General features: G+C 38.6%; 1 protein-coding gene across 4 annotated transcripts; it reads right to left on the bottom strand.

Moving 5' to 3' along the window:
• Positions 1 to 257: 257 nt before the first annotated feature.
• On the bottom strand, positions 258 to 27,809 carry LOC128027185 (actin filament-associated protein 1-like 1). 4 transcript variants are annotated; one of them, XM_052614518.1, is made up of 19 exons: positions 27,642 to 27,809; positions 12,670 to 12,795; positions 12,128 to 12,211; positions 11,946 to 12,034; positions 11,247 to 11,358; positions 10,277 to 10,375; positions 9,990 to 10,198; positions 9,712 to 9,891; positions 9,437 to 9,520; positions 6,746 to 6,824; positions 5,850 to 5,999; positions 5,447 to 5,658; positions 4,396 to 4,541; positions 4,236 to 4,293; positions 3,458 to 3,569; positions 2,952 to 3,119; positions 2,157 to 2,335; positions 1,967 to 2,074; positions 258 to 1,721 (listed from the first exon to the last, which is right to left on the bottom strand). In XM_052614518.1, exons 1-19 carry the CDS (start codon positions 27,721 to 27,723, stop codon positions 1,695 to 1,697), a joined length of 2,304 nt encoding a protein of 767 aa, XP_052470478.1. In that variant the 5' UTR covers positions 27,724 to 27,809; the 3' UTR covers positions 258 to 1,694. The 4 variants fall into 4 exon arrangements, with proteins under 4 accessions (XP_052470478.1, XP_052470479.1, XP_052470480.1 ...); XM_052614519.1 differs by having other exon boundaries at positions 3,458 to 3,566; XM_052614520.1 differs by lacking the exon at positions 27,642 to 27,809 and adding an exon at positions 17,102 to 17,574.
• Between the last annotated feature and the right edge of the window lie 48 nt (positions 27,810 to 27,857).

Here is a 27,857-nt window from a genome sequence, read left to right as displayed (position 1 = left end):
CAAGTCTTGCAAAATCTAGTTTGTCTTCACGGTCCGTAAATGTTTTTTTTTTCTGTCCATCCAGCGAGACTTTGGTCCAGAGGACTTTGCCACAACATAGGCTGATTAGTTCACTAGTTGTCTCCCTTATTGTCCATTTTTATTTTTCACACACCTCCTATACACACGGAGAGATTTTGTGCCACTTTTGGCCGCAGCTGTATCCCTTCTAGCCACAACCATAATTCCCATGCAACTCTATAACAAAGCAACAAAAATACATTTTATTTTCTTTTTTTATTTATTAAAACAATATTCCCATCTCCATGTCTAAAGACATTTAAAGTGCAAATGTTACTCACATTAAAAGGTGGAAAATCTAAAGGTTATAAACCGAAGTATCAGTTAAATACACAGAGGCTAGATTTAAAAGTAATGTTAAAATTATTTACAATCATTGTATGTACACCGTTATTAGCACCACATGATTAAAGGGATACTCCACCCCAAAATGACAATTTTGTCATTAATCACTTACCCCATCTCGTTCATAACCCATAAAAGCTTTGTTCGTCTTCAGAACACAATTTAAGATATTTTGGATGAAAACTGGGAGTTTTGTGACTGTCCCATAGACTGCAAAGTAAATAACACTGCCAAGGCCCAGAAATCAAAGATCAAAGACATCGTCAGAATAATCCATCAGCTGACACTGGTTCAATCTGAATCTTATGAAGTGCAGAGAATACTTTTTGTATGCAAAGAAAATAAAAATAACTTTATTCAACAATATGTGTCATCAGCGCTATCTAAGGGCCATTTTGGAAAGTAATTTGGAACACAAACTACGCGGTTACGGTTTCGACATTTATTTATGCTTTGATTTGAACTAAAACAGCATATCCGTGAGGTGCTGCTGACACAGAACAGCGTACAGTTAGAGGATATTCTCCTAAATAGTGCTACGCCAATGCGTAGAGACACAACAGACAAATTGTTGAATAAAGTCATTATTTTTGTTTTCTTCACATACAGAAAAGTATTCTCGTTGCTTCATAACATTACGTTTGAAGCACTGATGGCAGATGGACTATTCTGATGATGTCTTTCATAATTTTCTAGACCTTGACACTGTTATTTATTTGGCAGTCAATGGGACAGTCACAAGCCTCCCAGTTTGCATCCAAAATATCTTAAATTATGTTCCCAAAGAAGAAGAAAGCTTTTACAGGTTTGGAACGACAGGGGGGTAAGTGATTAATGAAAAAAAAAAAAAAAGCCATTTTGGGGAGAAGTAACCCTTTAAGAGCAGGAGTTACCCCAGAAGTACTGTATAAGCAATGGAGTGTAAAAACACTTTGTACAAATCTGTCACCATGCCTCTCCTAACATACTATTTTAAAGTGAATTGTCCCCCATTCATTCCCATCTTTCTTTACCACCTACCCACAACTCTTTTGTGCACTTTCAAAGGACAAACTATTATTTCCTCATACCATCTCAATCCTTCAATATTTGTGCCTGTAACATGGAACTTCACAAGACTTGAAGAGAACCTCATCATTTGACCGCGGCTGCTTTGTCATTCTAACCCCATTATAAAGTTACAAAAGTGGCAGTCATCGTAATCAATATATATGCATTTACAGCAGTCTGTGTTTGAGAAAGGTGGCTGAAAAGTCCTCATCTTAACCTTGACATTCCTGATCAGCAGTTTAAGTCCCCTTCTTAGATTCCCATTCCTGGTTAAAAATAAAGAGTTAAGGTTAAAGTTACACACACTCACACACATATAGCCCATTTTGCAATATATAAGACTTAATAGCAGGACCACAAACTTATTTATGAAACTCATTAGAGACGGACTCATTCGAAATATATTGAATGTTTTCATATGATCTCTATTGATGCAGCAAACTGTTCTGTTTGCATTATCTGTCTTTTGATGCATTGCACTGGTTAATGTTGTGAACACTGATTTGTTTACCTTGGCTTTCTGCATAACGTTTCCCTTCGTGGATGCATAGATGGAGGGGGGACGCTTACGCATTTCAGAGGTGCAGTTAACAGAGAGAAATGACTCCATATACTGAGTCTGTAAGGTAAACAAGTACCACATTTAACAATTTCAATCAAGCTGATAATTCTAAAATTAGGTTTTTAGGTCCAGTAAGTACCTTGTTTGTAGTTTGTATGTACTCGGTAGGTGCCCCCAGTTCTCCACCAGCCAAAGATTTCTTTAGGTTCTCCTTCACCTGCGTGAGTTTGAGCTCTAGGTCCACACGCTCTCCCTCTTTCACCCGACAGCTGTCCTCTAACTGAGCTACACGCTCCTCTAAAGCCAACTTCTGCTTATCTGCACAACATGTATATAGTTCAGATTACATGTGCATTTGTGGCAAATCCATTATGACCATATAAAAGCAAAACAATTACGTAAAGATTATTATTATTACAACTAAAATGTTAAACAAAATATGAAATATTCAGGTTCAAAATAATATTCCAATATACTATTACAATAACATTACATTAAGACCATTTCATTGTAAAATGACAATAGTATTCATTACAACTAAAATATTAAACACAATAAGAAACATTACTATTGTATTAGTAATGCTATTGCAAAAATTGTTCTTGAAAAATGATATAATCGTAATTTCACATTAAAACTGTAAAATTAGAATTCTAATATTTATAGCCGTCTTTTTTTCTTTAAGCCATATTGCGATTTTAAAAGTGTTCTGTGTTATAAGTTGGCTGGTACTCTCAAGAGAAGAATTTATGAACACTATATATCATCTAAACATGGATATAAAAGAAAAACGAGAACATACATTTACGTAACTGAATTCAATTTTGCAATATGCTGTAAGAAACAAGGAATAAAAAAGCTATTTTTGCTAGTAAAAGAGGGGAAAGAATCCCTGAGAATCTCATTTAATAGGGAGCAAAGCTTGCTTTCTTACCCGGTGCACCATTCATCTTATCTTTTGCCTCTCGTTTCTTTTTTCGCAGAGAGACTAGGGCACCTCTGATACTATCTATTTCTTTTTCCAGGTCTTCTTTTTCTTTCAAGTATCGGCGTGCGTCCTCCTGTGCCCGTGTTTTCCCATACCTCCCGTACTGATTTGCATCTGAAATGTCAAGTAAAGGTCAAAGATCAGACCCTTGAATACTGTGGGAAGTTGGCAATGCTTTTAGCACTTATCTAGTGAGAGAATGAGTGTGAAAATGCAGAAAGCTGTAGATCAAACCAAAAGGCCTGTTAAGCTCAGGTTACATTAATTCGGACCGCTTTTGATGTGACAAGCCATCTGCAGCTATTTTCAAAATGGCCAAAATAAGGTAGAGCAGTCAGCAGGCTGCCAAAAAAAAAAAACTGAAACCATCATATGTTCAAGACAATGCTGAATCCAACCGCTGTGTTTGTTATAAGCATAACTAGCATAGTTTAGAGTGTGATGAGACTCACTGGAGCCGTGGCGTTTTAGAGTGGTTTGTGGACTGGGCTTTCCGGTTTCATTGCTGGAGAAAGAAGAACGACGTTTTGTTTGTGCTTCTCCCAGCAACCCCTCATTTTCCTGCTGAAGAGAAAAGGTGTACCGTGTTGGATACTTTATATTTAAACTACTGTAAGCTGCTTCATAAGACTCCAATGCCATTTGAATCCCTCATACTCAAGTGATTATATATATATATATATATATATATATATATATATATATATATATTTATACACACATACACACACACCTAAACTGATTGACCCTTATGTTACATAAACAACTGAGGAAAAAAAAATGTTTATATATAATTTTTTTTTTACTTTCTTGGTGTAGCCTGATCACATGATTTGAGGCATGCACAGATGAATAACTGAAGCTTCTGTGCAAGTTTCTTGAGGGTTCAACACAGGTTTAACAAGCCACTTAGAGGCCAGAGGCTATGACAACTGAACCTGCTCTAACCCACGATTACTGCATACAGAGTCATCACACGCTTCTCATTTTTCATTAAAATGCAGTCAAGCCACATGCACACAGAGGCACAAGGATATAAGACCTCTTCTAAAACAAGAATTTAAGTCTGTAGACATAAAATGAAGTGCTTTTTTTGTGAAGAGTTTAATTTTGAAGGAAGGGTTGAGAAGAATATGACTTGTGAAAAGTGTTCTCTTATAAAAAGGCTGGAAACAACTGTGATAGAGTGGAAGCACTTGACCAAATGTTTGTTCATCTATGAATACGCACCTCTATGGCTTCGAAAGGGACCTCATCATACATTCTAAAATCTGTGGAGGTTGCCCATCTAAATAAACAGGAAAAGAAACAAGAACAGTTAATTTAGTCAAAATCAACAAGACGAGCCAATCTAAAACCCCAGGCCTCATCTCCTTCACCCTCAACTCACAGGAAAGAGTGACGGGCAGCTGTACGGATGTTGGCAATAGTTTCCACATCTACATAGTCATAATGTAGGGACTCGGGGTCAGCAGAGGAACCAGTTTCTGCCAACAAGACTCCCAGCCAGCGGCCCATGTCCTCCGAACAACTCGCCTAACACAACAAACACACACGGGAACAAACATGAGTTACAAACACAGAGCTAGGAGACAAGATATATCACACACAGACATCAATTGAGATTCATTCAGAATGTATTTTTCACATGATAAATGAGTATTAAAGAATTACAAAAGATTTTTATAAAAATGTGCCGTTGTATTGGTAGTATGGTAGGAATGCATGATACATCACAACCAGAGTTGTTACTGTTAGCAAATTTATTGAAAACTTTTTTTGTTAACTGAAATAAAGTAGAATAAAAATATGGAAAAAAAAAAAAAAAAACTCAACTTAAACTTAAACATTGCATTGCCAACTAATGACAATAAAATAACTAATGAAAATAAATTGAAAAGCTCATTAAAAAAACAATTATACAGTATATATATATATATATATATATATATATATATATATATAAATAAATAATAGTGCATAAATATTACTAAAATTAAAAAAATTTACAATATTATAGATTTTTACATTTATCAGTGTCAGTCAATATTGGATATTATTTGCTGTAATATTCAGCAAATCTCAGAATAAATATAAATCTTTCATAAAGTACTTTATAATGATATGATGCCTACAGTCACCTGTATCAGTTAAGATGATTGTTTTAAGCTTTCTTTGTTTATTTGTATTTATTCAATTATTTATTAAAATATCCGCAATAAAACATTGTCGGCTTGTCTTTATCAACCAGCATTTTTATATTGATGGATCCTTATAAAAATGTATAGATTGATAGATGACAAAAGTATAATTGGGAGGTAGATCAGAACAAAGATCCAAACCCACAACAAACCTAAATTAGCTTGTAGCATGCGTGCTAACTGCTCGAATACAACTCTTTGACGCATTGCCGTGAAAACGTCAGACAAAACACTCAGTACCTCCAAAGCTGCCAGCTCTGCACCTCCTTTCAGTATCCTCAGGGTGAAGGGGTGTTTAGGCCCGAGGCCTGGGACAACCTCGCATCCCTTCAGAGCCACAGTGGTGTGGGGGACCCGCTGTTCTCCTTTCTCATGGTAAAGGTAAAGAAATCCAGCCTGCACCCGACACCAGTGTTCCTTCCAGCACTGATTCAACAGCACTCCTACATAACCTGACACATAAATACATAGAATTACAGCAATTATTACAGTACGCCCACCTCTGTTTCATGGTGTAGATTTATTCCACTTCACTGTCTGACATCAAAGGCTAAGAAAGAGAAGTTGAAAATAACAGGTGGAGAGAGTCTCATGGGTTTTGTAATCTGAGAAACAGAAAGGGAGACGAAAGAGAGTCTCCTACCACACCGGGGATCCTGGTCGGGTGACGTGCAGTTGTCTCCTGGCAGTGGAGGCTTTCTTTTGGAGAAACTGATCATTCTTGTGATCTTTCTTCCTGCAGCTCGGCTTACGTTGCCCGTTAGCTCTGACAGTGCACCTCGCTTGGGTTTGCCTGGAAACACACATTTGATGGTTCAATGAAATAAATGTAAGATATGTGTGGTCTACAAACACACAATCTGCCGGAATAAGCCCAAAGCCAATAAAGACTTTCACTGGTCCAAACAATGATAATCACAAACAATCCACATCATGCATAAAGACTTCCTGCTTGTTAATATTGCACCTGTGAAAAAGCTCAGGAAAAAAAGATGTGTGAGAGAGAGAGTGAAAGAGAGAGAGACAGAGACGGGAAGGTAAAGAGAGATACAGTATTTTTACATTTAGAAGGATTTGTGAGTGTTTCTTGCAACTAAAAACTTGCAGATTATATAGATTTTTTGAGTCGTTGCCAGGGTGTCGCTATGCAGTTTTTAAGGGGTTAAGAGTGTGAGGGAGTTGCTTTATGGTTTCTTAGGCTTTCTAAGTTGTTGTGTTGTTGATTGGGTGTTCGGAGTAGTTTTTAATCGCTAGAGTGTTTTGGGTGGTTGCCAGGGTGTTGCTATGCAGCTGCTAAAGTGTTCCTGGATGGTTATTGACATTGCTATGTTGATGCTAGTGTGTTTTGGGTGGTTTCCAGGGTGCTGCTATGCATATGTTTAACAAAATCAGTGCAGGATAAATACTTTCACTTTTTACTTTGGAGTAAACTACTAGTAATGAAAAAGATAGAAGAACTGTAAGTCAGGCTAGAAAAATATTAAAAAAAAAAAAAAAGTCGAAGGTGTGTAATCAGAGAAGAATAACAGAAGATCTCACCATTTTCCCGTCCATCGCGAGCACTTTCTCCACTTGGCATACTGTCAGAATCTGAGGTTTGCTTCTCTGAAGAACACCACTGCAGGGACAACAGCAGATGATCAGTCCGATCAAACTAAACATGCCAAATTTTTAGCAATACACGTCCAGAACTCTTATTTGGCTAATACTGTACAATAAGATATGCAGATTAAGTTTACTGAAAAGTAGGTTTAGGAACAGGGTGCCAGACAGCTCCAGCTCCAGAGTTCATTCTTTACAGCTGCTCTGACAGAATTTACCACCCTGATCTTGACATCTTTTAATTAAAGATGGAAATTGAGCCCAGAACATTGAAATGCTGTCAGTCTGTTTACACACACACACAGAGACCGGCATTCACAGCAACACTGGGGATGTAATTACCTACAATGACAGAGGACAGACTTACATCTATTTAGAACAACAATTTATATGCACTACTTTAATGTTAAAGTCTTTTATGCCCACCAAGGTTGCATTTATTTGATCAAAAATCCATTAAATGAAGTAATATTGTGAAATAGTATTGAAACTTAAAACAACTGTTTTTTATTCAAATATATTTTATAATGTAATTTATTTATTTGATGGCAAGGCTGAATTTTTTCTAATTTCTAATATGCTGAATTGATGTTCAAGAAACATTTCTTCTTATTATTATTATCTATTTGTAGAAACTGAGACACTTTTTTTTTAGGATTCTTTGATGAAGACAAAGTATACAGTATTGTTCAAAATAATAGCAGTACAATGTGACTAACCAGAATAATCAAGGTTTTTAGTATATTTTTTATTGCTACGTGGCAAACAAGTTACCAGTAGGTTCAGTAGATTCTCAGAAAACAAACAAGACCCAGCATTCATGATATGCACGCTCTTAAGGCTGTGCAATTGGGCAATTAGTTGAAAGGGGTGTGTTCAAAAAAATAGCAGTGTCTACCTTTGACTGTACAAACTCAAAACTATTTTGTACAAACATTTTTTTTTTCTGGGATTTAGCAATCCTGTGAATCACTAAACTAATATTTAGTTGTATGACCACAGTTTTTTAAAACTGCTTGACATCTGTGTGGCATGGAGTCAACCAACTTGTGGCACCTCTCAGCTGTTATTCCACTCCATGATTCTTTAACAACATTCCACAATTCATTCACATTTCTTGGTTTTGCTTCAGAAACAGCATTTTTGATATCACCCCACAAGTTCTCAATTGGATTAAGGTCTGGAGATTGGGCTGGCCACTCCATAACATTAATTTTGTTGGTTTGGAACCAAGACTTTGCCCGTTTACTAGTGTGTTTTGGGTCATTGTCTTGTTGAAACAACCATTTCAAGGGCATGTCCTCTTCAGCATAGGGCAACATGACCTCTTCAAGTATTTTAACATATGCAAACTGATCCATGATCCCTGGTATGCGATAAATAGGCCCAACACCATAGTAGGAGAAACATGCCCATATCATGATGCTTGCACCTCCATGCTTCACTGTCTTCACTGTGTACTGTGGCTTGAATTCAGAGTTTGGGGGTCGTCTCACAAACTGCCTGTGGCCCTTGGACCCAAAAAGAACAATTTTACTCTCATCAGTCCACAAAATGTTCCTCCATTTCTCTTTAGGCCAGTTGATGTGTTCTTTGGCAAATTGTAACCTCTTCTGCACATGCCTTTTTTTTAACAGAGGGACTTTGCGGGGGATTCTTGAAAATAGATTAGCTTCACACAGACGTCTTCTAACTGTCACAGTACTTACAGGTAACTCCAGACTGTCTTTGATCATCCTGGAGGTGATCAGTGGCTGAGCCTTTGCCATTCTGGTTATTCTTCTATCCATTTTGATGGTTGTCTTCCGTTTTCTTCCACGTCTCTCTGGTTTTGCTCTCCATTTTAAGGCATTGGAGATCATTTTAGCTGAACAGCCTATCATTTTTTGCACCTCTTTATAGGTTTTCCCCTCTCTAATCAACTTTTTAATCAAAGTACGCTGTTCTTCTGAACAATGTCTTGAACGACCCATTTTCCTCAGCTTTCAAATGCATGTTCAACAAGTGTTGGCTTCATCCTTAAATAGGGGCCACCTGATTCACACCTGTTTCTTCACAAAATTGATGACCTCAGTGATTGAATGCCACACTGCTATTTTTTTGAACACACCCCCTTCAACTAATTTACTAATAAACTTATTCAACTAATTGCCCAATTGCACAGCCTTAAGAGCGTGCATATCATGAATGCTGGGTCTCATTTGTTTTCTGAGAATCTACTGAACCTACTGGTAACTTGTTTGCCACGTAGCAATAAAAAAATATACGAAAAACCTTGATTATTCTGGTTAGTCACATTGTACTGCTATTATTTTGAACAATACTGTATGATTCGAAACAGAAAACTTTTTGTAACAATGTAAATGTTTTACGGTTGCTTTTAATCAATCAGTTTTGGCAATAATATGATTAAAAAACATAATTTTTTTTTGCAAGGAAAATGTCATGGGTATTCATCTTACATGTTAAAGGTGGCTCTAAACAACTCTTAGTCACAATGAGACCACCTTTTACAAAAAGCTTATACCCAAAAGTTCCTCCAATCCATCACTTGCACGTTTATATGTCAGTAGTGAAGATGAGATGCACAGGAGTCATGAATGAGACAAATGTGTCCTGGAATCCCACCTTGTCCAGTTCAATCTTCTTTGGAATCATGGGAGAAGATGGGCTGTCCAACCCATTCCCCTGACCTGTAACGTCACGCACCACCTGCAATCACACAAAGAAACACACACATCAGTGGTTCCCTACAAGTGTAAACATAGTCCAGCACACAGGGGGTCCCTTTTATAAAAGCTGTTTTCCTCTTGTGCAATATTGTTTCTGGCAGCCGGATACATCTATTGTGTGTGTGCATAATGGATGGATATCCAAGTTTGCGAGAGAGGGACTGTGTTTACTTGGAGCCATTTCTCAGCCTGCTCCTTGCTCTGCACGGCTAACACCAGTGCCTCTCCACCGGGAAGAGAGAATCGGAGCTCATGCTTCTTCCTCCGGCCATCTTTGGGCACGTAGATGACATTACACAAACTGAGTGGTATGTCAGTGTAGGGCGACTGGTCTTTTGAGCTTTTATAGCACTATAAAACAAGATTCAGAAGTTTCCATGTATCACTCATAATAGCATCAAGAAAAATCATTGCTCATTTTTATCCCTCTGGGCTTTTTGGCAGCTCACCTGGAGTCTGTTCTCGCGGATGACAGTGAGCTGTTTGGCCCACTGGCCGAAGCGTTTTTTCCTCAGCAGGAAGGCACAGATATGGCAGTCTCTCACCGGGGCCATGGAGTTCTCCTCTGAGGGCCACTGGTGTGTCAAACGCTGGCCTTTCTCTTCCTCTTCCTCATCATATGACTCATAAGAACTGCTTAAGGCATCCGAGTCATTATCTGCAGGAGGAGTAACATCATACTAATACTATTGAGAAATGACATCGCTATTTAAAGTGTCAGGGTTCTGCCGCTTACAGGAGTTTATGCGTTGTCCGTTCACTTGAGTTGTTGGGTAATTGTTCTCAGCATCTTCATAATATCCATCTTCAATGGAATTGGGAGGACTGGAGCTTCCTGTAGATATAAGAGGGATGCATAATGGGCACAATATATTCAGTAAAAAAAAAAAAAAAAGTTCCATGGCAACGTGCATGAACTAACTGCCAATCCTCTGTAAAGTGAAATTTATCTTCTCACTCAATTGCAATGCAAATGAAATGCAAAATCTTCTTTTAGCATCATTATTAAACTGCTATTGCTTTATTTGAAGCATAAAAACACTCAACTTCAAACTTCAAATTCAAACTTGGATTTTTCTGTTTATTTAAACTGAAATAAAGAAGCCACGATCGGTGTTGTAGTACTCAATATATTTACTTTCCTAATGCACATTATTAGTATTCTTTTAAACAATTAACTTTACAGTTTATTCCCGATAAAATAAATAAATAAATCTATGCATTATCTATGCAATTTTTTTGTTTAAATATAGTCATTTGCACTGAACCAACTTTTTAAGCTGATGCCACTTTGTAAACTCTAGTATAATGTTAATCGATAGCTATTTAAACATTGTTATTTTTTTCTCTCGTCACATTCAGAATAGCTCCATTCTGGTATATAGCATTTGCATTTCCACAATCCAGGCAATTCCTAAGGAATTAAATTCATTAGGAACTGACTTTCTTTATTAGGATTCTTTCCTTCTTGAATATATGGTTTTAATCTGAAAATGTGTCCCTTTGAGGAAGCTAATTGGTTAAAAACTGTGATTCACTTTGAATTCGAGTGGTTCATGTATACAGTGTTAAGACCTGTCATCAACTCTCAGACTTTTGCAAGAACACAAGGTTGCAACATCACTCTCCAAGTTATATTATCTATAGGAATTTATATAGACCATGCCATGTTTGCCAAGCAACAGGCATACAGCAACAAGACTCACTGCGGCTAGTGATATATTCTGGCATCTTTCCAGGGCTGAGTGGAACGGCTTCTTCATAGTAATCCTCTGGAGGTGGTGTGTTGGGCAGTGGGGGAGGTGAGTCCGCTGTGCTCTGGTCCAAAAAATGTGGCAAACAATGACTTACTCCACATCTGTCTACCCCATCACATTAATTCACACTTAACATCTGCTTTTCAGTGAGTCCTCAATATCGCAAAGCTATGTGGCTCAGTTCCACCACTTGGCAAGTTAACACAATAACAAACGATATGTAACCGCTGCATCCAATCAAAAGCCAAACCCACATGCCACATGGATGACGGCTGAGAAATACATCAGATACTGGCCATCGAGAACTATTGTGCTAATAATGACACCCAAACACATTGACGCACACAATGAAAATCTGACCGCTGGAAACATGCGCTCTCTTAATAACGGATAGGATCTATGGGGACCTTGGTGAAGCGCTGATGGTGACGTGACTTTAAAATAACAACCTGGCTCTGAACGTGCAATGCAACTAGAAAAAGAAAAGTGCAGGATTCACTGCAGCATGATTAATCTTCCTGCCATATCTCACCATTGTAGAGCACAGCCCTTATCACACACTGACATCAGGGTTAATGATGCACTATATATTAGCGTTAGGTCTAAGGAGCAGTGCATTATGGGTAATCATGAGTGAAGATTTCTTACTGGTTTGGGGACAATGTGGTCAGTGTGTTTTGTCTCTGGCTCGTTCTTCTGATCCTCCATTTCAACCTTCAGGTCCCCTAGGTCACAATCTGTAAAAATGTGAAAACACATTTATTAGTATAATATTCCAAAATATTGGAGGATTTTAAGAGATGTAAGTCTCGTAGACATTCTCAACTTACCGAATGTATCAAAAAGCGATTCGACAAAGCTGGTTCCATTTCTGTATACTGAGCTGTTCATGTACATATAGTCTTTTCCAGTGACTGCAAAGAACAAGTATGAGGAAAAAAAAGAAAATAAAAATATGTGTATGTAGGAAAACTGCCAAAAGCTATTCAGTCTCATTTATGAGAAAAACAAGGCCTCATCAAGCTGATGTTTATCCCTCTGGTCTTGTCACTTCCTGGTCCAAGCATTTTTCTCTGTCTAAATTGTCTCAAGCATATTTTTCTATTAGTTCTCTGTCAGAATTGGGGTTTTGTGTTTTGATGAGACCACAGGACCTAACAGGCTTATCCAAGGGTTCTCTACCAGATCTAACAAAGCTGACTAAACTGGTCTACAATACTGCTCTTGGAGAAAGGAAGGAAGGAGGAAGGTTTAATTAGTGATTTAGCTTTTCGGGAACATGACTGCACATGACTCTACCAGCTCGTGGTTCAACCACTAATCCCAGTTTGGACCAGATAATAGCCATCAGACACCAATTTTCAATATTTACCTGAGGGCTGAAGTTGTCTGAGAAGGTTCTTCACAGCGGTTTTCTTCTCTTCTGTAGCACAGCTCAGGGTCTCATGGTCCAACAGCTTCAACAGCACATTCAACTCCGTCACCAAGAGCTCCATCGCTGAAGGTCAAAGCTCAGGGTTAGAGGTTGATGGAGACCAGAGTATACAACTGTCAGTGTTTGTCAAAACAACAGATTAATAAGACCAACCATCAACCCATCAGCATGAATAAGCAACTGAAAACAAGTGTCAGTTGCAGAGGTTTTTGGTCAAAGACGTGATACTCATGTATGTCCTATTTGTTATGTTTTCAGAAATACATTCAAATTGACACATGACATGACTTGACTACACATCATTATATATATATATATATATATATATATATATATATATATATATATATATATATATATGAATAACAATATGCAACCCTAAGGACTAAGAGCTTTGTGACCCTAACCCTAGATTTTCAAAAGATTTTTCTGTTTCTTGATAGCGTGCACTCATTGACACTTTTGAGAAGAAGGGATAGCGGGCTTTAGATCAACTCGGGTCTTCATCATTAACCATCCATCTCTGACTTTCAAAAGCTTGTAAAGCTAATATGACTAAATCAGAAAGGATCTAGATGCATAGTTCTTAGTAACATTATATTCCACAGAATGTCTTCAGTATGGACACACATGTCAGCAGACAATATGAGTTATGGGCATGGGGGATGATGACTGGTCAGAAGAATTATAAATTGAAACAGGTTTAGAGCTCAAAACTTCATGCCGGGACTCTCAAGGTCTCTGTGGGATGAACACCGCCCTGCTGGAGAAACCAGAAACCCCTTTGTAGAGTCAAAGACCTTCCCCTCCGATCTGTGGCGAGTTTCCCATCCCACCTAGCAAGCTCACAGAGAGCATCAGAGGAGGGTCCAAGCCCAATAAATACATTCAAAGTCTGAAATCTAAGCTCCCTCAAGACAAGTTAAGACAGTGGGTTAAACTCTGGTCTCTTATGTCTAGATTAGTCATAGAACGACTCAATGACATTGCTGTGAGCCTGTATGTGGAGTTTTAATCTAATGATATATGCTGACATCCCTAGGATATCGCAGATACTGCCGCCCACAAACTGAAGCTCACACAGTGTTACACACCAGCTAAACCACATTTTCTGTCCCAAACCCATTACTAATGACCCGCTACTACTAATGCTGAGTGTTTGAGTTTGAGCAAATGCACTGTCAGCAAATTAGTAAAAACATGGAACCAAAAACCTGGACTGCAAGTATGTTTTGAAGGATGAGAGGACAGCATGAAACAATAAAATCTGATTTGTCAGCGATCCTAGGCAGTGTGTGCCCGGGCAGGAGGTTTGCAGATTTGGAAGGAATCTGACGGTTTGGTTCAAGGAAAGTAATCAAGCCATAAGAACAACTCCTGTCCCAGTGGATATGAGCTCACGGTCAGCACTGCGACCACACTGATCAGGAGCAGAAGGCTGGAGGGAGAGGGAGAGGGAGTGTGAACAGGGCTGAACATCTATGTCCATCACACAGCTGGACCTTCTGGCATGGACAGAGGGTCAGCTGAGCCAAAGTATCCACCTCAGGGCCTCTGGGCTCAATATATTAACAGGTGTGGTGGGTCAAGACTCAGATCAACTTCAGCTGTCAGATACTTCAAGAGTAATATATTAGTATATGGAATTCCTTCAAAAGCAGAGAGAGAAAATGCTGAAGTGACAAAAAGAGATATGATTGGATGGATGGAAATTCAACTAAAATGTGAGCAGAATTCTTAGAATTAGCTATTACATATATATTCTTGTTTAAAACTTGGGGGACTCAAGGCTGCATTTATTTGATCAGAAATGCAGAATAAAAAAACAGTAATACTGTGAAATATTATTACAATCTAAAATCGCTTTCTCTAATTGAATATATTTTAAAATGTCATTTATGCCTGTGATGGCAAAGCTGAATTTTCTGAATTTCTTCAGTGTCACATGATTCTTCAGAAATCATTCTAATATGGACAATCGTTGCTCAAGAAACATTTCACACATTGTATCATAGTTTTTAATAATTACACACTTAATTACAGAACTGAAATATCCCCGTTTCGTAAGCCAGATATAAATATTATATTGTTTGGCCTAATTCTCACCCCTGTTCAAATCATCTGTTTCCAGTAATAGATATATCTGTTTTTCTGCACATTCATGCTGATTTTCCATGGCTACACTCCAATTACAACAATAACCAGCTTTACCAGCATGTTCCTGTAGAAGACCCGCAATAGCAATCTTGGAAGCTGGTCCAAGCTGTATAAGATATTGTGACAAACGCGTCCGTCTCTCTATTTTCCCGTGCTTCATTCAAATGGCCACCACCCTCTTCCACATCCCCATGAGAAACCTAATGAATTATGTCCTTGTAATCAGATTGAGCCGTGGTCCAGAAAATGTCATAAAGCTTCAGCATCATATCTCTCCATGGGGAAGGTGAGGAGTTTAAAAGTCACAAAGAAACACAAATACTCAAATTCACACAAACACATTCTTACGCCCAGATTTACAGAAATTACTCATCTGAAATTTGGGTCAGCATACTTCTGCTTTGACAAATGTTTTTTCTCTTCTTCTTAGATTCACCACAGTTGCAAAACCTTTGTTATTGACTAATGTACTACAAAACATCCCACTTCCTTTCATCGTGTCCCCTGCTGCCTTCCAGTCACTCCCACCGGTGTGTAAGTCTGAGTGTTTCTCTATTCAGACTTGTTGACACAAGGCCCCTGTGATCACAAAAAGTCTGAGTTTAACTTTGCTTGTTTCCCATTAACATGACCTCAGTTGGGTAGCAACTAAAGTGGCTCAATGTTTGCAAGTGTCCAAAATATGCTAAAGCTGTCACTAGGGTGGAACCCTTTTAAAAGGTATAGATTTGTACCTTATTTATCCCTAATGGGTGCAAAGAAGAACAATACTTTTACATAATTTATTAATTTCCGTATTTACTTTCCATAAATTAGCAGTAGTTATATAATGAACAAACATGAATTTAAAAGTTGTTAGTTTCTAATACATTAAAAAAAGGTTAACACATAGATTTTTTTAAAAAATTGTAACACATTACTGATATGAAGCTAGTTAAGCAATTTAGTCTTGCTAGTTAAGCAAAGTATAGACACGTGCACAAAAACATTACATGCAGAGGACCCGCTTCAAAACATAACATGCTTCATGCTAACTAGGAAAACTGGTAAACCTAGCTAAAAATAGCAAATGCCATACAATGACATGGATACGCAAAAACTGTAAATTGATGCAAGAATTGAAATGTTTGTGCAGCATTTACTTTGTTTTGGAGTATTTCCCATAAAGATCACAAGAGTCAGGTGAGGTTCCAAAAAAAGATTTAGAAATATTAAATGAACAAAAAGTCTTCAGAGAGCCGTTAGGACACGCTTAAACCAACATGAGCACAGTGAAGCATACATGATTCCTACAGAGATACACTCTTATGAGATCAAACACATTTGTGCTTCTCTTTATCTTGAGCTTCACCTGTGGAGGGTCATTTCCAAAGCCAAGCACAACACAGAGCTACATGCCCACTCCCATCCAGAGAGCCGCACATGTGGCCGTCTCTGATAATACCACATCAAAACAGCATAATGGGAACACAGAAATCCACACCGGCACACAAAGTCAGATCCAGTTAACCTGCAGCTTCTCCTTGCGGCAGGGGTGTTTGTTGCTTTCTTTTGGATCAGCTTCTTGTGAGATGTGAGATCTCTCAGGCAAATCAGGGTTGATAATCTTTTTCTTTGTCACTCATTTGAAAGCACTTTACTGACAGTTATATCGTTTCAACATAAGCTAAAAGCCATGTTTAGGAATGCGCAGTTGACAATGGGGTGTTTTCCCAGAACTGCACCAGTACTTTTGCACTCAGCACCTCACACATTGCCGCAAAACGAGAAAACATTCCTCACCTCATTAAAAGTGCAGCCAAAGAGGTTTAAGACGCACACCAGAGATAGTAATGTGTACTCGGTTGTGAAAACCACACCGCTCCTCAAGAAAGCTTTAAACACCTTGGTGAGATCTTTTTTTACAAGCGTATTTTGCTTTGACAACAAAAACAACACCTGTTTAAACTTGTACAGTTTGAATTTTAGCATTTATTCAAAGAAATACACAAACTAAAATATAAATGAACTGACTTAATACAGCTATAGATACATTTATGATGCTTAATTCAAGTTGGAACGACTAGATTTAACTAAAACTAATCAATATGTTTCACTTTACCATCCACGGAAATCATTCAGACAAATGAGAGAACTGATCAATAGCACAGTTATCTAGTTACCAAGGAAAAAGAACAGAAAAAGACAAACATGCGAGTAACAAATCACCTACCAGAAACAGCTGCTGAGGAGACAGCCAGGCCCACCATCTCTTTTCCTAGATGTCATACAGTTGTTCCTGAACAGGTCACAGCAATCCAGAAAGGTGGAATCAGCTGATGAACTCACTCATTCAAGGTGCATTTCCTTCACATTTATCACTTTCTTTCCCGCGTCCAGATTAAAAGTGACTGAGGGATAGCAGGGGAATTATCCTCTGTTTCTAGTCTGTTGGTGAGTGTCTGGGGGTGGGGTGCTGATGACTGTGTGTGTGTGTGTGTGTGTGTGTGAGTGTGAAGTAAGGGGAGGCACCCAGTCCTGATCTAATCTGGAGGGGTCCTATACCACATGGGACAGGATTTGAGTGAATCCACACATCCCTCCCCCACAGGGTAACAGTCCTCATTAGCTCTCATGCCAGTTTATACAGATGTTATTATTAGAGGAAAATATTCCCTAAACAAAGATGACTTCTCAGAGTACAGCTCTGCAGAGTGAAGGTATACTTTTTCATTTAGATCCTTTTGTTTTGACAATTGTTCAAAATAACAAATGTTTTCATTTGTTGTGATTGAAAATCAGGTTTATTCTACCAAAGATTAATTTCTCAACTATTCAATTCCAAACATTAGTAGTCTAAAAAATGAATTTAAACATGGTATTTTTTTTTCATTTGTATTTTGACCAATTGTCATTTCTGACAAAGTTTTCTATTTAAAATCTTTAATTGTCATCAGTAGTTTACAGAATAAAACAAAAATAAAATTTTACTCCAACTCATAACTATAAATTGTCAATCAAGTGAAGGGATATCAAGTGGTCTCTTCAAATTTTCCAGAGCTATATATATATATATATATATATATATATATATATATATATATATATATATATATATATATATAGTTGATTATATATTATTTTATTTACACAACATTTGGTTTATTAGCATTTTTTAAAATGAATAAATAAAATCATGTATTTATTTATTTCATTGGCATATTAAACTGGGATAGAGAAAGTATTTTAATATAAAAAATGAACACACATCAACTTCTCATTTTTTTCTCATTCAATTTTCTTTTCTATGGGCAAACCTGCATTATGTAACCCCTAAGTGACTATCTGTGATTTATATCTGTTGATCTGCACTGTTTAACCATAGTCTCTTCTGTGTACAGAGTGTAACTACTCCCTACGTTACGTTACAGTGCCCCTAGAGAGAAGATTTCACACAAAGGATCCATTCTGCCGGTGTGCTCAAGTGAAGAGGTGGGAGTCTAGTTCTCTTCATTGTGTTCACCCATCCAGAGGAGTCAGGTGCCGACATGCACAGGGACACATCAGCACATATTCACAATGACGTTACTCTAAGCTAAAGGCAAACCCTAAGACCACCTGGCAGGATCTGACATGCTGAATTTCTCAAAACCCACTCACACACACACATGCATGTTTCATCAAACAGACACACTTCTCTGCAAATGAGCAGCTCGTATCAGCAGGTCTATCTCCTCACCAATGAAAGCAGACACTTTTCTGTCCATTTCGATGTTGACAGTTCCTGAGGGCATTATGTCTTGTGAGACAAATGAGAATCTGAATGTTTGTGTTGTTAAACTTTGCTAGACAGCCTGGAAATAAGAGACAAGAAAAGCTATTCGTCTGCATTTAAAGTGATCAGATACATTCAAACCACAATTATTGCACTTAAGTTTGCTCATCTGTTGGTTCAGCTCTCTATATAAATGATCTTTTTCAGCATTTAAAAGTTTATTTTTTTGTATAAAATCCAACACAATCCCCTATATGGATACTAATACCAGGTATAAATATGGCCATTGGCCACCTACTCTGAACAACTTTTAAACAAACTTCACATTTTTGTGCAGAACTTGTTGCTTTTTGAACTACCAAAATTTATTATAATCGATTAACTATAATTGGCACCCTTTATATTTTCTTCAAGAAATCACGTTCTGAGTTTTATGTAAGTGACAAAGTCTTTAGCAGAGTTATGTGGGTATATGTTCTATAAAACACACAGAAACAATGTTTCTTAGACAAGCCAGTAGATCAGATCATTGCTCACACCCAGTGACACGGTCTGACTGATCTCCACAGACACTCGTCTGGTTGAGATACAAGCAGCAACAATACAGTGACCTTTGACCTTTCCAAAGACACACACATGGAGCCCTTACTGTCACACTGAAAACAAATGGTTGTAAATACATCAGCCAACACACACAGTACACGCAGGAATACAACATCAAAACTCCAAGAGCTACAATTATTCCATAATAAATAACAAGAGCTGGAGGGCATTACGAGAAGGCCTTAAATTCACTCTCAAATATAGCGTAACTTCATATCAGTTTTGTGAGAACACAGAGGCAAAATGCTCCCAAAGTCAATAGAAAGAGAGGCCCTTCCAACATAAACCACCCAACTGTCATCAGATAGGAATATCCTGTGGTGCAACAGATGTTTGCGCTGTTCCAGGATGTTTTATTTACCCCACCGATCTGACGCTCCGCCCTGCATGGTTCAGAGGCGATAGGTACTGTGAGGTCTCAAATCATAATCATCAAATCTATCAATTCTTGTTCATAACATAAGAATCCATAACAGTAGACAGGTTGCCACTGGAATGTGCAGGACATCATGAACATCGCTGTGACTCATAAAGGTGAAGGAGTGAACTATTTTATCTTGATCCAGCTGGAATGATAATGACATCAGCGATCCTCATCTAGCCACATGCAGCAACAAAAATCTCCCTCAGAATTCCAGGCATACTCAGATCATCAGGGTTCAAAGCTCCACGGGGGAAGGGAGAGGGTTCACGCACACAAACGCTGATGATGTCACACTAGAATTCCCACAATGAGAGATAACAAACACAAAACCTCATTTGTTTGGACACCTTGAAATATTGATGTTTGCATGAGACGCCTCTGGTCTGATGGGACGCCGTGGTAGGAAGCGCATATTTGGGTGCAAGCCACAAATTACAGAGCCTGATAAGTACAGTTACAGTGCTTGTCAAATGTTACAGTCGAACATCTGTTAACACGTACTAAAATGTTTTCTCAGTCAAAGGAAAACAAATCATGAAGAACAAAAACAAATCATGAGAATTAGAAAAGTGTGGCAGCGGCTATTCTGATGAAAGGCATTATGGGTTGGATGACTGGAACAAATTTCAACGAGGCAACAGAGAGAAGAGGGATGAACTGTCCCTTTAAATACCCGTATCTGAATCTACAATATAGAACTAAATAAGAAAACCCTGCACTTCCCCTTATCACTTCATCTCAAACCACAAATACACACACACACACACACTTCAGAGAGGTAGCAGAGTGAACATGTGGAATAGCTTAGCCTATAATTCGTCTCTGAGATCTGACTCATGTACAGTATTAAAACCTGAGCACATTTGTGTGGAAAAAGGGAAATTACATGTCACTCCTGCTGCTTTATGATAGATGAGAACATGCTTTAGGTTATCATAAAATGAAGCAGCGCACATACACACTCGCAAAGCTGAAATCCAGTTGAAGGAAAAGCTGCACACACTTACTCACAATCACTTGTTTTGGAAGCTTTCAGTGATCCCTTAATGAATTTTTCTATCTAGAAAAACTCAAATAAAAACTCTTCTGTATGTTCATAGATCAGTTCTGTCAAAATGCAATTATTGCTTTTCATATACAGAAACATTAATACCAGACCCTCCTGGCCGGTTCTCACTAAACAACATCCAAACATGGATAAATAGCTTCAAGAAAAACAATCTTTCACACTCCAGAGCCTTCAAAACACTCACTGATGACACTAAGTAAAACAAATAGAGAGAGGCAAAACACAAGAGCCCATCTTTAGTGCTGCAGTGCTTTGAGGGGGAGCCACGGTGGTTAATGACCCCTGCACCAGTGATGAGGTTTGGCTGCTGCTCAAAGGAAGTGGGGGGTGGGGTGGGGTGGGTTGGGGTGTCATTTGACCAGGGCCTCCCTCAAGTCACAGTGCTTCTTGTATCTACTCAATGCGGCAGAGTTATGCACCCCGAAACTCCCACTCACCTGTTTAAGCATTAACTAGCTTTGAAGGCAAGATTTTGGCTCGGTGGGGAGCAGGAAGCTTTTATGTTAACACTCCCCTTCACTCCTTTTTATAAACCCCTTTGCCTGGGGGCCTCAGTGCCAGGAGACTGTTTGTGTATGTTTTGCAATGTGTAAGCATTTACAGGCTATATGATGTCAGAGGAGAATGGGCAGACTGGTTAGAGATGATAGAAAGGCAACAGTAATTGAAAAAAAAAAAAACACTTGTTACAACCAAGGTATGCAGAATACCATCTCTGAATGCACAACACGTTGAACCCTGAAGCAGATGGGCTACAGCAGCAGAAGACCACACTGGGTGCCGCTCATGTCAGCTAAGAACAGGAAACAAAGGCTACAATTCACACAGGCTCACCAAAATAGGACAATAGAAGAGTTTCAATATCTGCTGCAACATTCAGATGGTAGAGTCAGAATTTGGCATAAAGAACATGAATGCATGGATCCATCCTGCCTTGTCTCAACAGTTCAGGCTGCTGGTGTAATGGTGTGGGGGATTTTTTCTTGGCACACTTTGGGCCCCTTAGTACCAAATTAGCATAATTTAAACGCCTCAGCCTACCTGAGTATTGTTGCTGACCATGTCCATCCCTTTATGACTACAGTGTACCCATCTTCTGATGGCTGCTTCCAGCAGGATAATGCACCATGTCACAAAGCTCAAATCATCTCAGACTGGTTTCTTGAAAATGACAATGAGTTCACTGAACTCAAATGGCCTCCACAGTCACCACCAGATCTCAATCTAATAGAGCAGCTTTGGGATGTGGTGGAACAGGAGATTTGCATCATGGATGTGCCGCCGACAAATCTGCAGCAACTGCATATATATATTTACTATAACGGCAGTATATGTAGGAAGAAAAAGGTCATGTAAAGTTTACATTATATAAAAAAAAAGGTAAAAAAAAAAAAAGGTCAAAACCAACCCCTTAAGCACTCTGCTCTCCGATTCTGCACTGGAGGAGTGAATGAAACTGATATCAAATCACTCACCACCACCATCTATTATCTGGTTTGAGAGTAAAGTAAGGGCCAAAACAGGAGCTGAAGAGGTGACTACAGTCATGATGGAAAAGTGGAGTCAAGATAACAATCCTGAAGCTTCTGCATCTGTTTCCACATAACAGGCTCTGTTACACTGTCGCCAACGAGCAGCAACTTGAGGTTTGAAATCTGGTCACAATTGTGGTCACAGTGTCTAATTCTTTTTTATTATAGTCTGTCCCTCTGTCTAATATCAGCCAGAGAAAAAGAGCAGTGGGAAATCCCCCAACGGCCCATCTGAGGTCATCTGAGCTATGGAGACCTGGCACAAACAGTGAATGGAAGTAGCGAGTAAATGGGTTAGGCAGGTGCTGGAACTCACACCAGCAGAGTAAAGCAAACTGTCCCTAGAGCAGTGGGGTGAGCTGCAGGGTCAGGAGTGGATAGGATGTGGAAATAAAAGCTGCTCACTTTAATAATGCCTGGTCGTGAAGGTCAACGCTCCAGGAAAAAAAAAAAAAACGCCAAACCCCCACCATATGGCACGAACAGGGTGAGTCAGCCCATCTCCAATTCAAAGAATGCCTTCATTTCTGCCAGCTTAATTCATATTGCTTATCACCCAAAAACCCCCATGATTTCACTCTGCAGCTATGCCTTATTTCAGCCATCATTTTTTTTTTTCAAAGTAAAGAGATGCAGTGTTTCGCTGACACTGTTAAGACTGTGCAGGTCAATACACTATTGTAGCTGCTGAATAACTGGACGCCTTGTCTGGATATTAATTGGAGTGTGTGTGTATGGGTATGCAGACGATATCAGAGAAAAAGTTCGGGCAAACCCTGACCTCTGCCAATGTGTGAATTCCTGGCTAAGCAAAAAGATAATCCATAAAACTGCGATAAATGTTCTGTAACAGTCAGCAAGATTTAGCTTCAGATACACAACCTACAAATCAGGTTGTGTGGGTTGCTACTGTGTAACTCTGCTTTGATTAACAGCCATTCTGTCTGAACCAGGTAGATAAATCAAGCTTGTCACGCTAACACCATCTGCACCTGTATGAAGATGTGCACGGTTAACAAATACAGCCTGGGCTGATAACCTAAGAGTGCATTAACTACTTTCGCATTACATTTAGTACTCAAGTGAATGGTCATTTAACAGAACTCCACAAGTTCACCATGGAAATCAGTGAGCACAGCCTGCACTATGATTCAGAGGAGACTTGTTAAAGACCCTAAACACTGACACACACCTTGTTAAATGCTTCCATTATCATGCATGAGAGTCTGGTGGGTGTGCATTTTCTAGGCCATTTCAGCTGGTAGAGTTATCATTGCCATGAAGGCAGATGATGCTCATAGAGATTGAATGGGTGGTCAGAGACATAAAATGGTCAAAGCAAACAAAGATGTTTCGAAGCCAAGTCAGCTCTGTAATCACAAAAGCATGCATTCTGTTCATTTCCTTTGTCTTGTCAGGGCTGAAGCTGAAGTCGATGGCTGACAAGCGGTCGCATTATTGCACTAAACGCTGCTTACCCATATCCATGTATTTATACAAAAGTGGAATTCCCGTAAGCCGGAGGGAACATGTTGCATTGTACCGACTTGCAACCGTGAAATACTACAATCAAGGCCAGACCAGGCTTGCAGATTCTGCATTAACAAGAAAACACTGTTGCTATTCATTTTGCAGATCTCAAGAACTCTGGATGCCAGCAGTAGTGCAAATTCATGTTTCATTATAGGATTTACAAGACAAATGATCTTTGTTCCTGATACTCCTAAACTCTTCAACATGCTCACGGTCTGAACGAAACAATAATCATGATTCAGTGCAGAGTCTTACATGACGAGACAATCCTCAATGAGTCAGCAAGGAGAGGTAGAGTCCCCTCCACGCCTACCTGATTCTCTGGCTTCAAGCATCTTTTTCTCCATCCACACACAGTCTGCTCTCAACACCATCTGAAGTTTAATGGTTCACATTAGAGCAAATTACTTAACCAGTTAAAAATGTCCCCAATCTACTCAGTAGCTAGACAAACCACATCAATATAATATTAAAACTGGGAGCTTCCAAAAGGTCACTCGAAAACTGTGACCTAAAGTGACCTAAAAGGGATAGTTCACACTCAAGCCAACTTTCTTTTTGCTGCTGATCACTAAATATGATATTCTGAAGAAGGTTTTGACTGTTTTAGTTCATACATTAAAGGGGTCATATGATGTGATTTCAAGTTTTCCTTTCTCTTTGGAGTGTTACGTGAACAGATAAGATTCTTAAAGTTGCAAAGACTACCCCAAACCCCAAAGAGATATTCTTTATAAAAGTTAAGACTCATCCATGGACTCCTAAAATGGCTCATTCAAACATGCGCCCAAGTCTATGTCATAATGTGGGAAGATTTGCATAACTCCGCCCAAATGTTCACACAAAGAAAGAAGGCATAACTTTTATTCTTGCTGTTGCGGCCAGTGCCATGTTGTGGAGCTGTTTAGTTGTGAAAGCAAAAATACTTTGTTTGGCCTTCCAAAAGAGGATGCAACTAGAAATTAGTGGTTCAGTTGTATTTACAACACCGTTCTAGAACAGTTCAATCCAAATATTTAGATGTGTGCAGCACATTTTATGGAGGACTGTTTCCTGATCCCGGGAGAGTAGAGTACAATGATGTTGTTCTGACTCACAGTCTGTAAGTACGTTTACATATGTAAAGGATTTTCCCCTGATGATTCAAACGTGAGTTTTAAGCAGTGTAGTGTAGCGCTTGTTGTTTATCGTTTCTCCGATCACAAATGCAGACATGGTTTTATGTTGCAATGGATGAATTCGGCCAATCACAATGCACTGGATGGCTGGCCAATCAGAGCACACCTCACTTTTTCAGACCGATGAGCTTTGTAAAAATCAATGCGTTTCAGAAAGGCGGGGCATAGAGGAGAAACAATAATATGTGGAAAATAATGTGTTTTTGAACCTTAAACCACATAAACAAATTTCATTACACCAAATACACAAAATAATGGTCTTTTTAGCAACATCATTTGACCCCTTTAAAGTCAGTGGGGACCAAAATATTCCTTTCTTAGTATTATACTAGACTCCACTGACTTCCACTGTATGGAAGAAGAAAGAAAGACACAGGCTTGGCTCATCATGAGGACAAAACTATCATTTTTAAAACCAGATCACAATATTAACAACTGACTGAAAATCAGTAACAGTAACCAAATACACGGCCTTCACCTTCTGAAAACAGATGAGACAGGTGATTCCGAAATACACCTGTGGAAACCTAATAACAGGGTGGCGAAAATAAATAATGCTGGTTTTAGTGCTGAATGAACGTCTTAGGAGAAAGTGGAAGAGCCATACTGCCATACATTGCTAGAACGCAAGCTGAGGTGCTCCACTCTGTAATTACTTGCATGTGTCTACCTGGTAGTTGTCCCTGTTTTTAAGGGTGTAAAGTTGTGCATTTTTTGATCCTATTCACAATCTCAGATGGCTAAGGAATTGTGTCATGAGTTAAAAGAGCTTTTCCTTTATTAGAAGATGAATGTGAATGTTTAGAATGGAAACCAAAGACAGTGGCATGCAAGAAGAAGGTACAGTAGACACAAAGTGTGTCATACTCAGATAAAACCATTTGCTCTTATCTACAAAGCTAATATTAACTAATGATGTATTTTGCAATGACATTTTACCTTTTTAGGAATCATTAAATGGGTAGACTAGGCTGTGATTTGAACCGGAGACCTACTAATCTTTCCTTTTATCTTTGATATGTAAACTAAATCTTTTAAAGGTTGATGACTGGGGTTTAACTCTGCTGGGAATGGTTTTGGGGGGAAGAATTGTACAAAAACATGTAAAGCAATGACCACTGCCTGACCAGACGCAGCCGGTTTGTTCTGAGAGCCAGCAGGATTCATCTCATTGTCTCAGAGAGGGGATAAAATACAGCAGCCAACGCCACAATCAAGTAGCAGCCTTCTCATTCCTGCACCATGCCAAAACAGCAACTATCAAAACAGTAGGACTTTCAGGAGATCAAGAGAAGTATTACCAAATCACCATAGGGGTCCTGGTAGAACTCAGTTCCTCATAAAGACAGACTTCACTTATTATAAACAAAATCACAAGAGTAAGAAAGATCTAAGAGCCCATATCCAAGAGAAAGCTAAACCTTGTGACAAGCATCTGAATCGCTATGCCACCCACAGCAGGGTCATAGATTTTTCCTTAACGTTTGAAATTGACGAGGGTCTGTAAGAAATAGATCAACAGCAGTTGAAAACTGCAAATTCCTGTAGAAAATGACAAGAATCATTAACCCACATGAGAGTAACAGCTGCTGCTCAAAGTCAGAGTTTCATCATGTAGCCTACAGCAGATGTCTATGGGTAAAAGATCAGTCGCAGCAGGAGAGCTGGTGGAGAGTACTACAGGAAGTCCGAATAATAACCACGATTCGGTTCTTTAGTACAACGAATCCTTTGGAAACCAATTTAGCATTTCCTTTGTGCAATGACGTATATGTCATCACGTGTCATCATGCATGATTAAGTCAGTTTTTTTCCCCCGGCTATTATTAAGGAACTTCAGTCAGATCCTCGGTTTATTCGAAATCAGGAATTGTACACATTCGAAAAAGAGGTTTCAAATAGTCAGTCAACAAAGACAAAAGTTTTAACGCTCATTAGAATAGTTTGTATTTCTTTTTTCTTCTTCTTTTTTTATGTATGTAATTTGTATTATATTACCTTTGCATTAAATTACAAAATATAATCAGAATATATATATATATATATATATATATATATATATATATATATATATATATATATATATATATATATATATATATATACATACACCGCTAATGTAAGGGTGTTTTTGACATAGTTATGAATGCCGTTAAAAACATAAGTAATATTATATATTTGTGGTAGTGTCCCATTCAGTGCTACAGAAATTTACCCAACTGACAATTCTGCTGCCGAGAAACCCGGAAATGTGAAAAAAGATCCATTCAGTTCGAGTAATGAATCGTCCACTGGTTGCTGTTTTGAACTGGTACAAATTGATTCAACAGATCTGACTCAAAAGAACGATTTGTTCGAAGAACTTGATTCGAAAATCGCTAATATGGAAACAGTGACGCGTCTGGTGCAAGGCAACTTCAATAACGAATTAAAGTGGACTTAACTATTTATTTGCGCTCTCACAACATTGTTATATAGTCTGTGTGAAACAACAGGAGCAGTCGCGGCTATACATAAAATGACACGACCAATAAAAGTTCATCCAGAAGTAACAATCTAAGCTTATCTATCGTCATTAGGTTTCTGTTCGATTAGCTAATTAAACTTTTCATGCAAACATTTGAGAGTGATTATTTAACTGCAATGCCAGTTTACTTACGTTTGCTGTTTATTTCCATATTAGATGAATCAAACAGAGCTCCTTGGCGTGCTGGAAACACACATTGCGACCCGTGCACCATCAATGTTATGTACTTAAGTGACAGAATCTCTGCATTGAAAGATTCTCAATGAAGTTACAGAGACCGACTTCCCTCCATTGTCCTGCTGGGTCCTAATGCTGCCCCGGACCGGGTTTGATAACAGAATGCCCCAC

Source organism: Carassius gibelio, chromosome A14, assembly GCF_023724105.1.
Source record: "Carassius gibelio isolate Cgi1373 ecotype wild population from Czech Republic chromosome A14, carGib1.2-hapl.c, whole genome shotgun sequence".
Lineage (NCBI taxonomy): Eukaryota > Metazoa > Chordata > Actinopteri > Cypriniformes > Cyprinidae > Carassius > Carassius gibelio.
Note: the sequence above shows the minus strand (reverse complement) of the source record. Positions and strands in the feature narration are given on the sequence as shown.

What these genes read in the sequence shown, in the direction of transcription:
- LOC128027185 (XM_052614518.1), bottom strand. Translation starts at nt 27,723, where the DNA reads ATGGTGCACGGGTCGCAATGTGTGTTTCCAGCACGCCAAGGAGCTCTG. An exon ending in AGAAGATTGAACTGGACAAG is followed by an intron (nt 6,825 to 9,436) that starts GTGGGATTCCAG and finishes TTGTCCCTGCAG; the next exon opens with TGGTGTTCTTCAGAGAAGCA. An exon ending in TCCCTTTCGAAGCCATAGAG is followed by an intron (nt 3,570 to 4,235) that starts GTGCGTATTCAT and finishes TTTTCTCTTCAG; the next exon opens with CAGGAAAATGAGGGGTTGCT.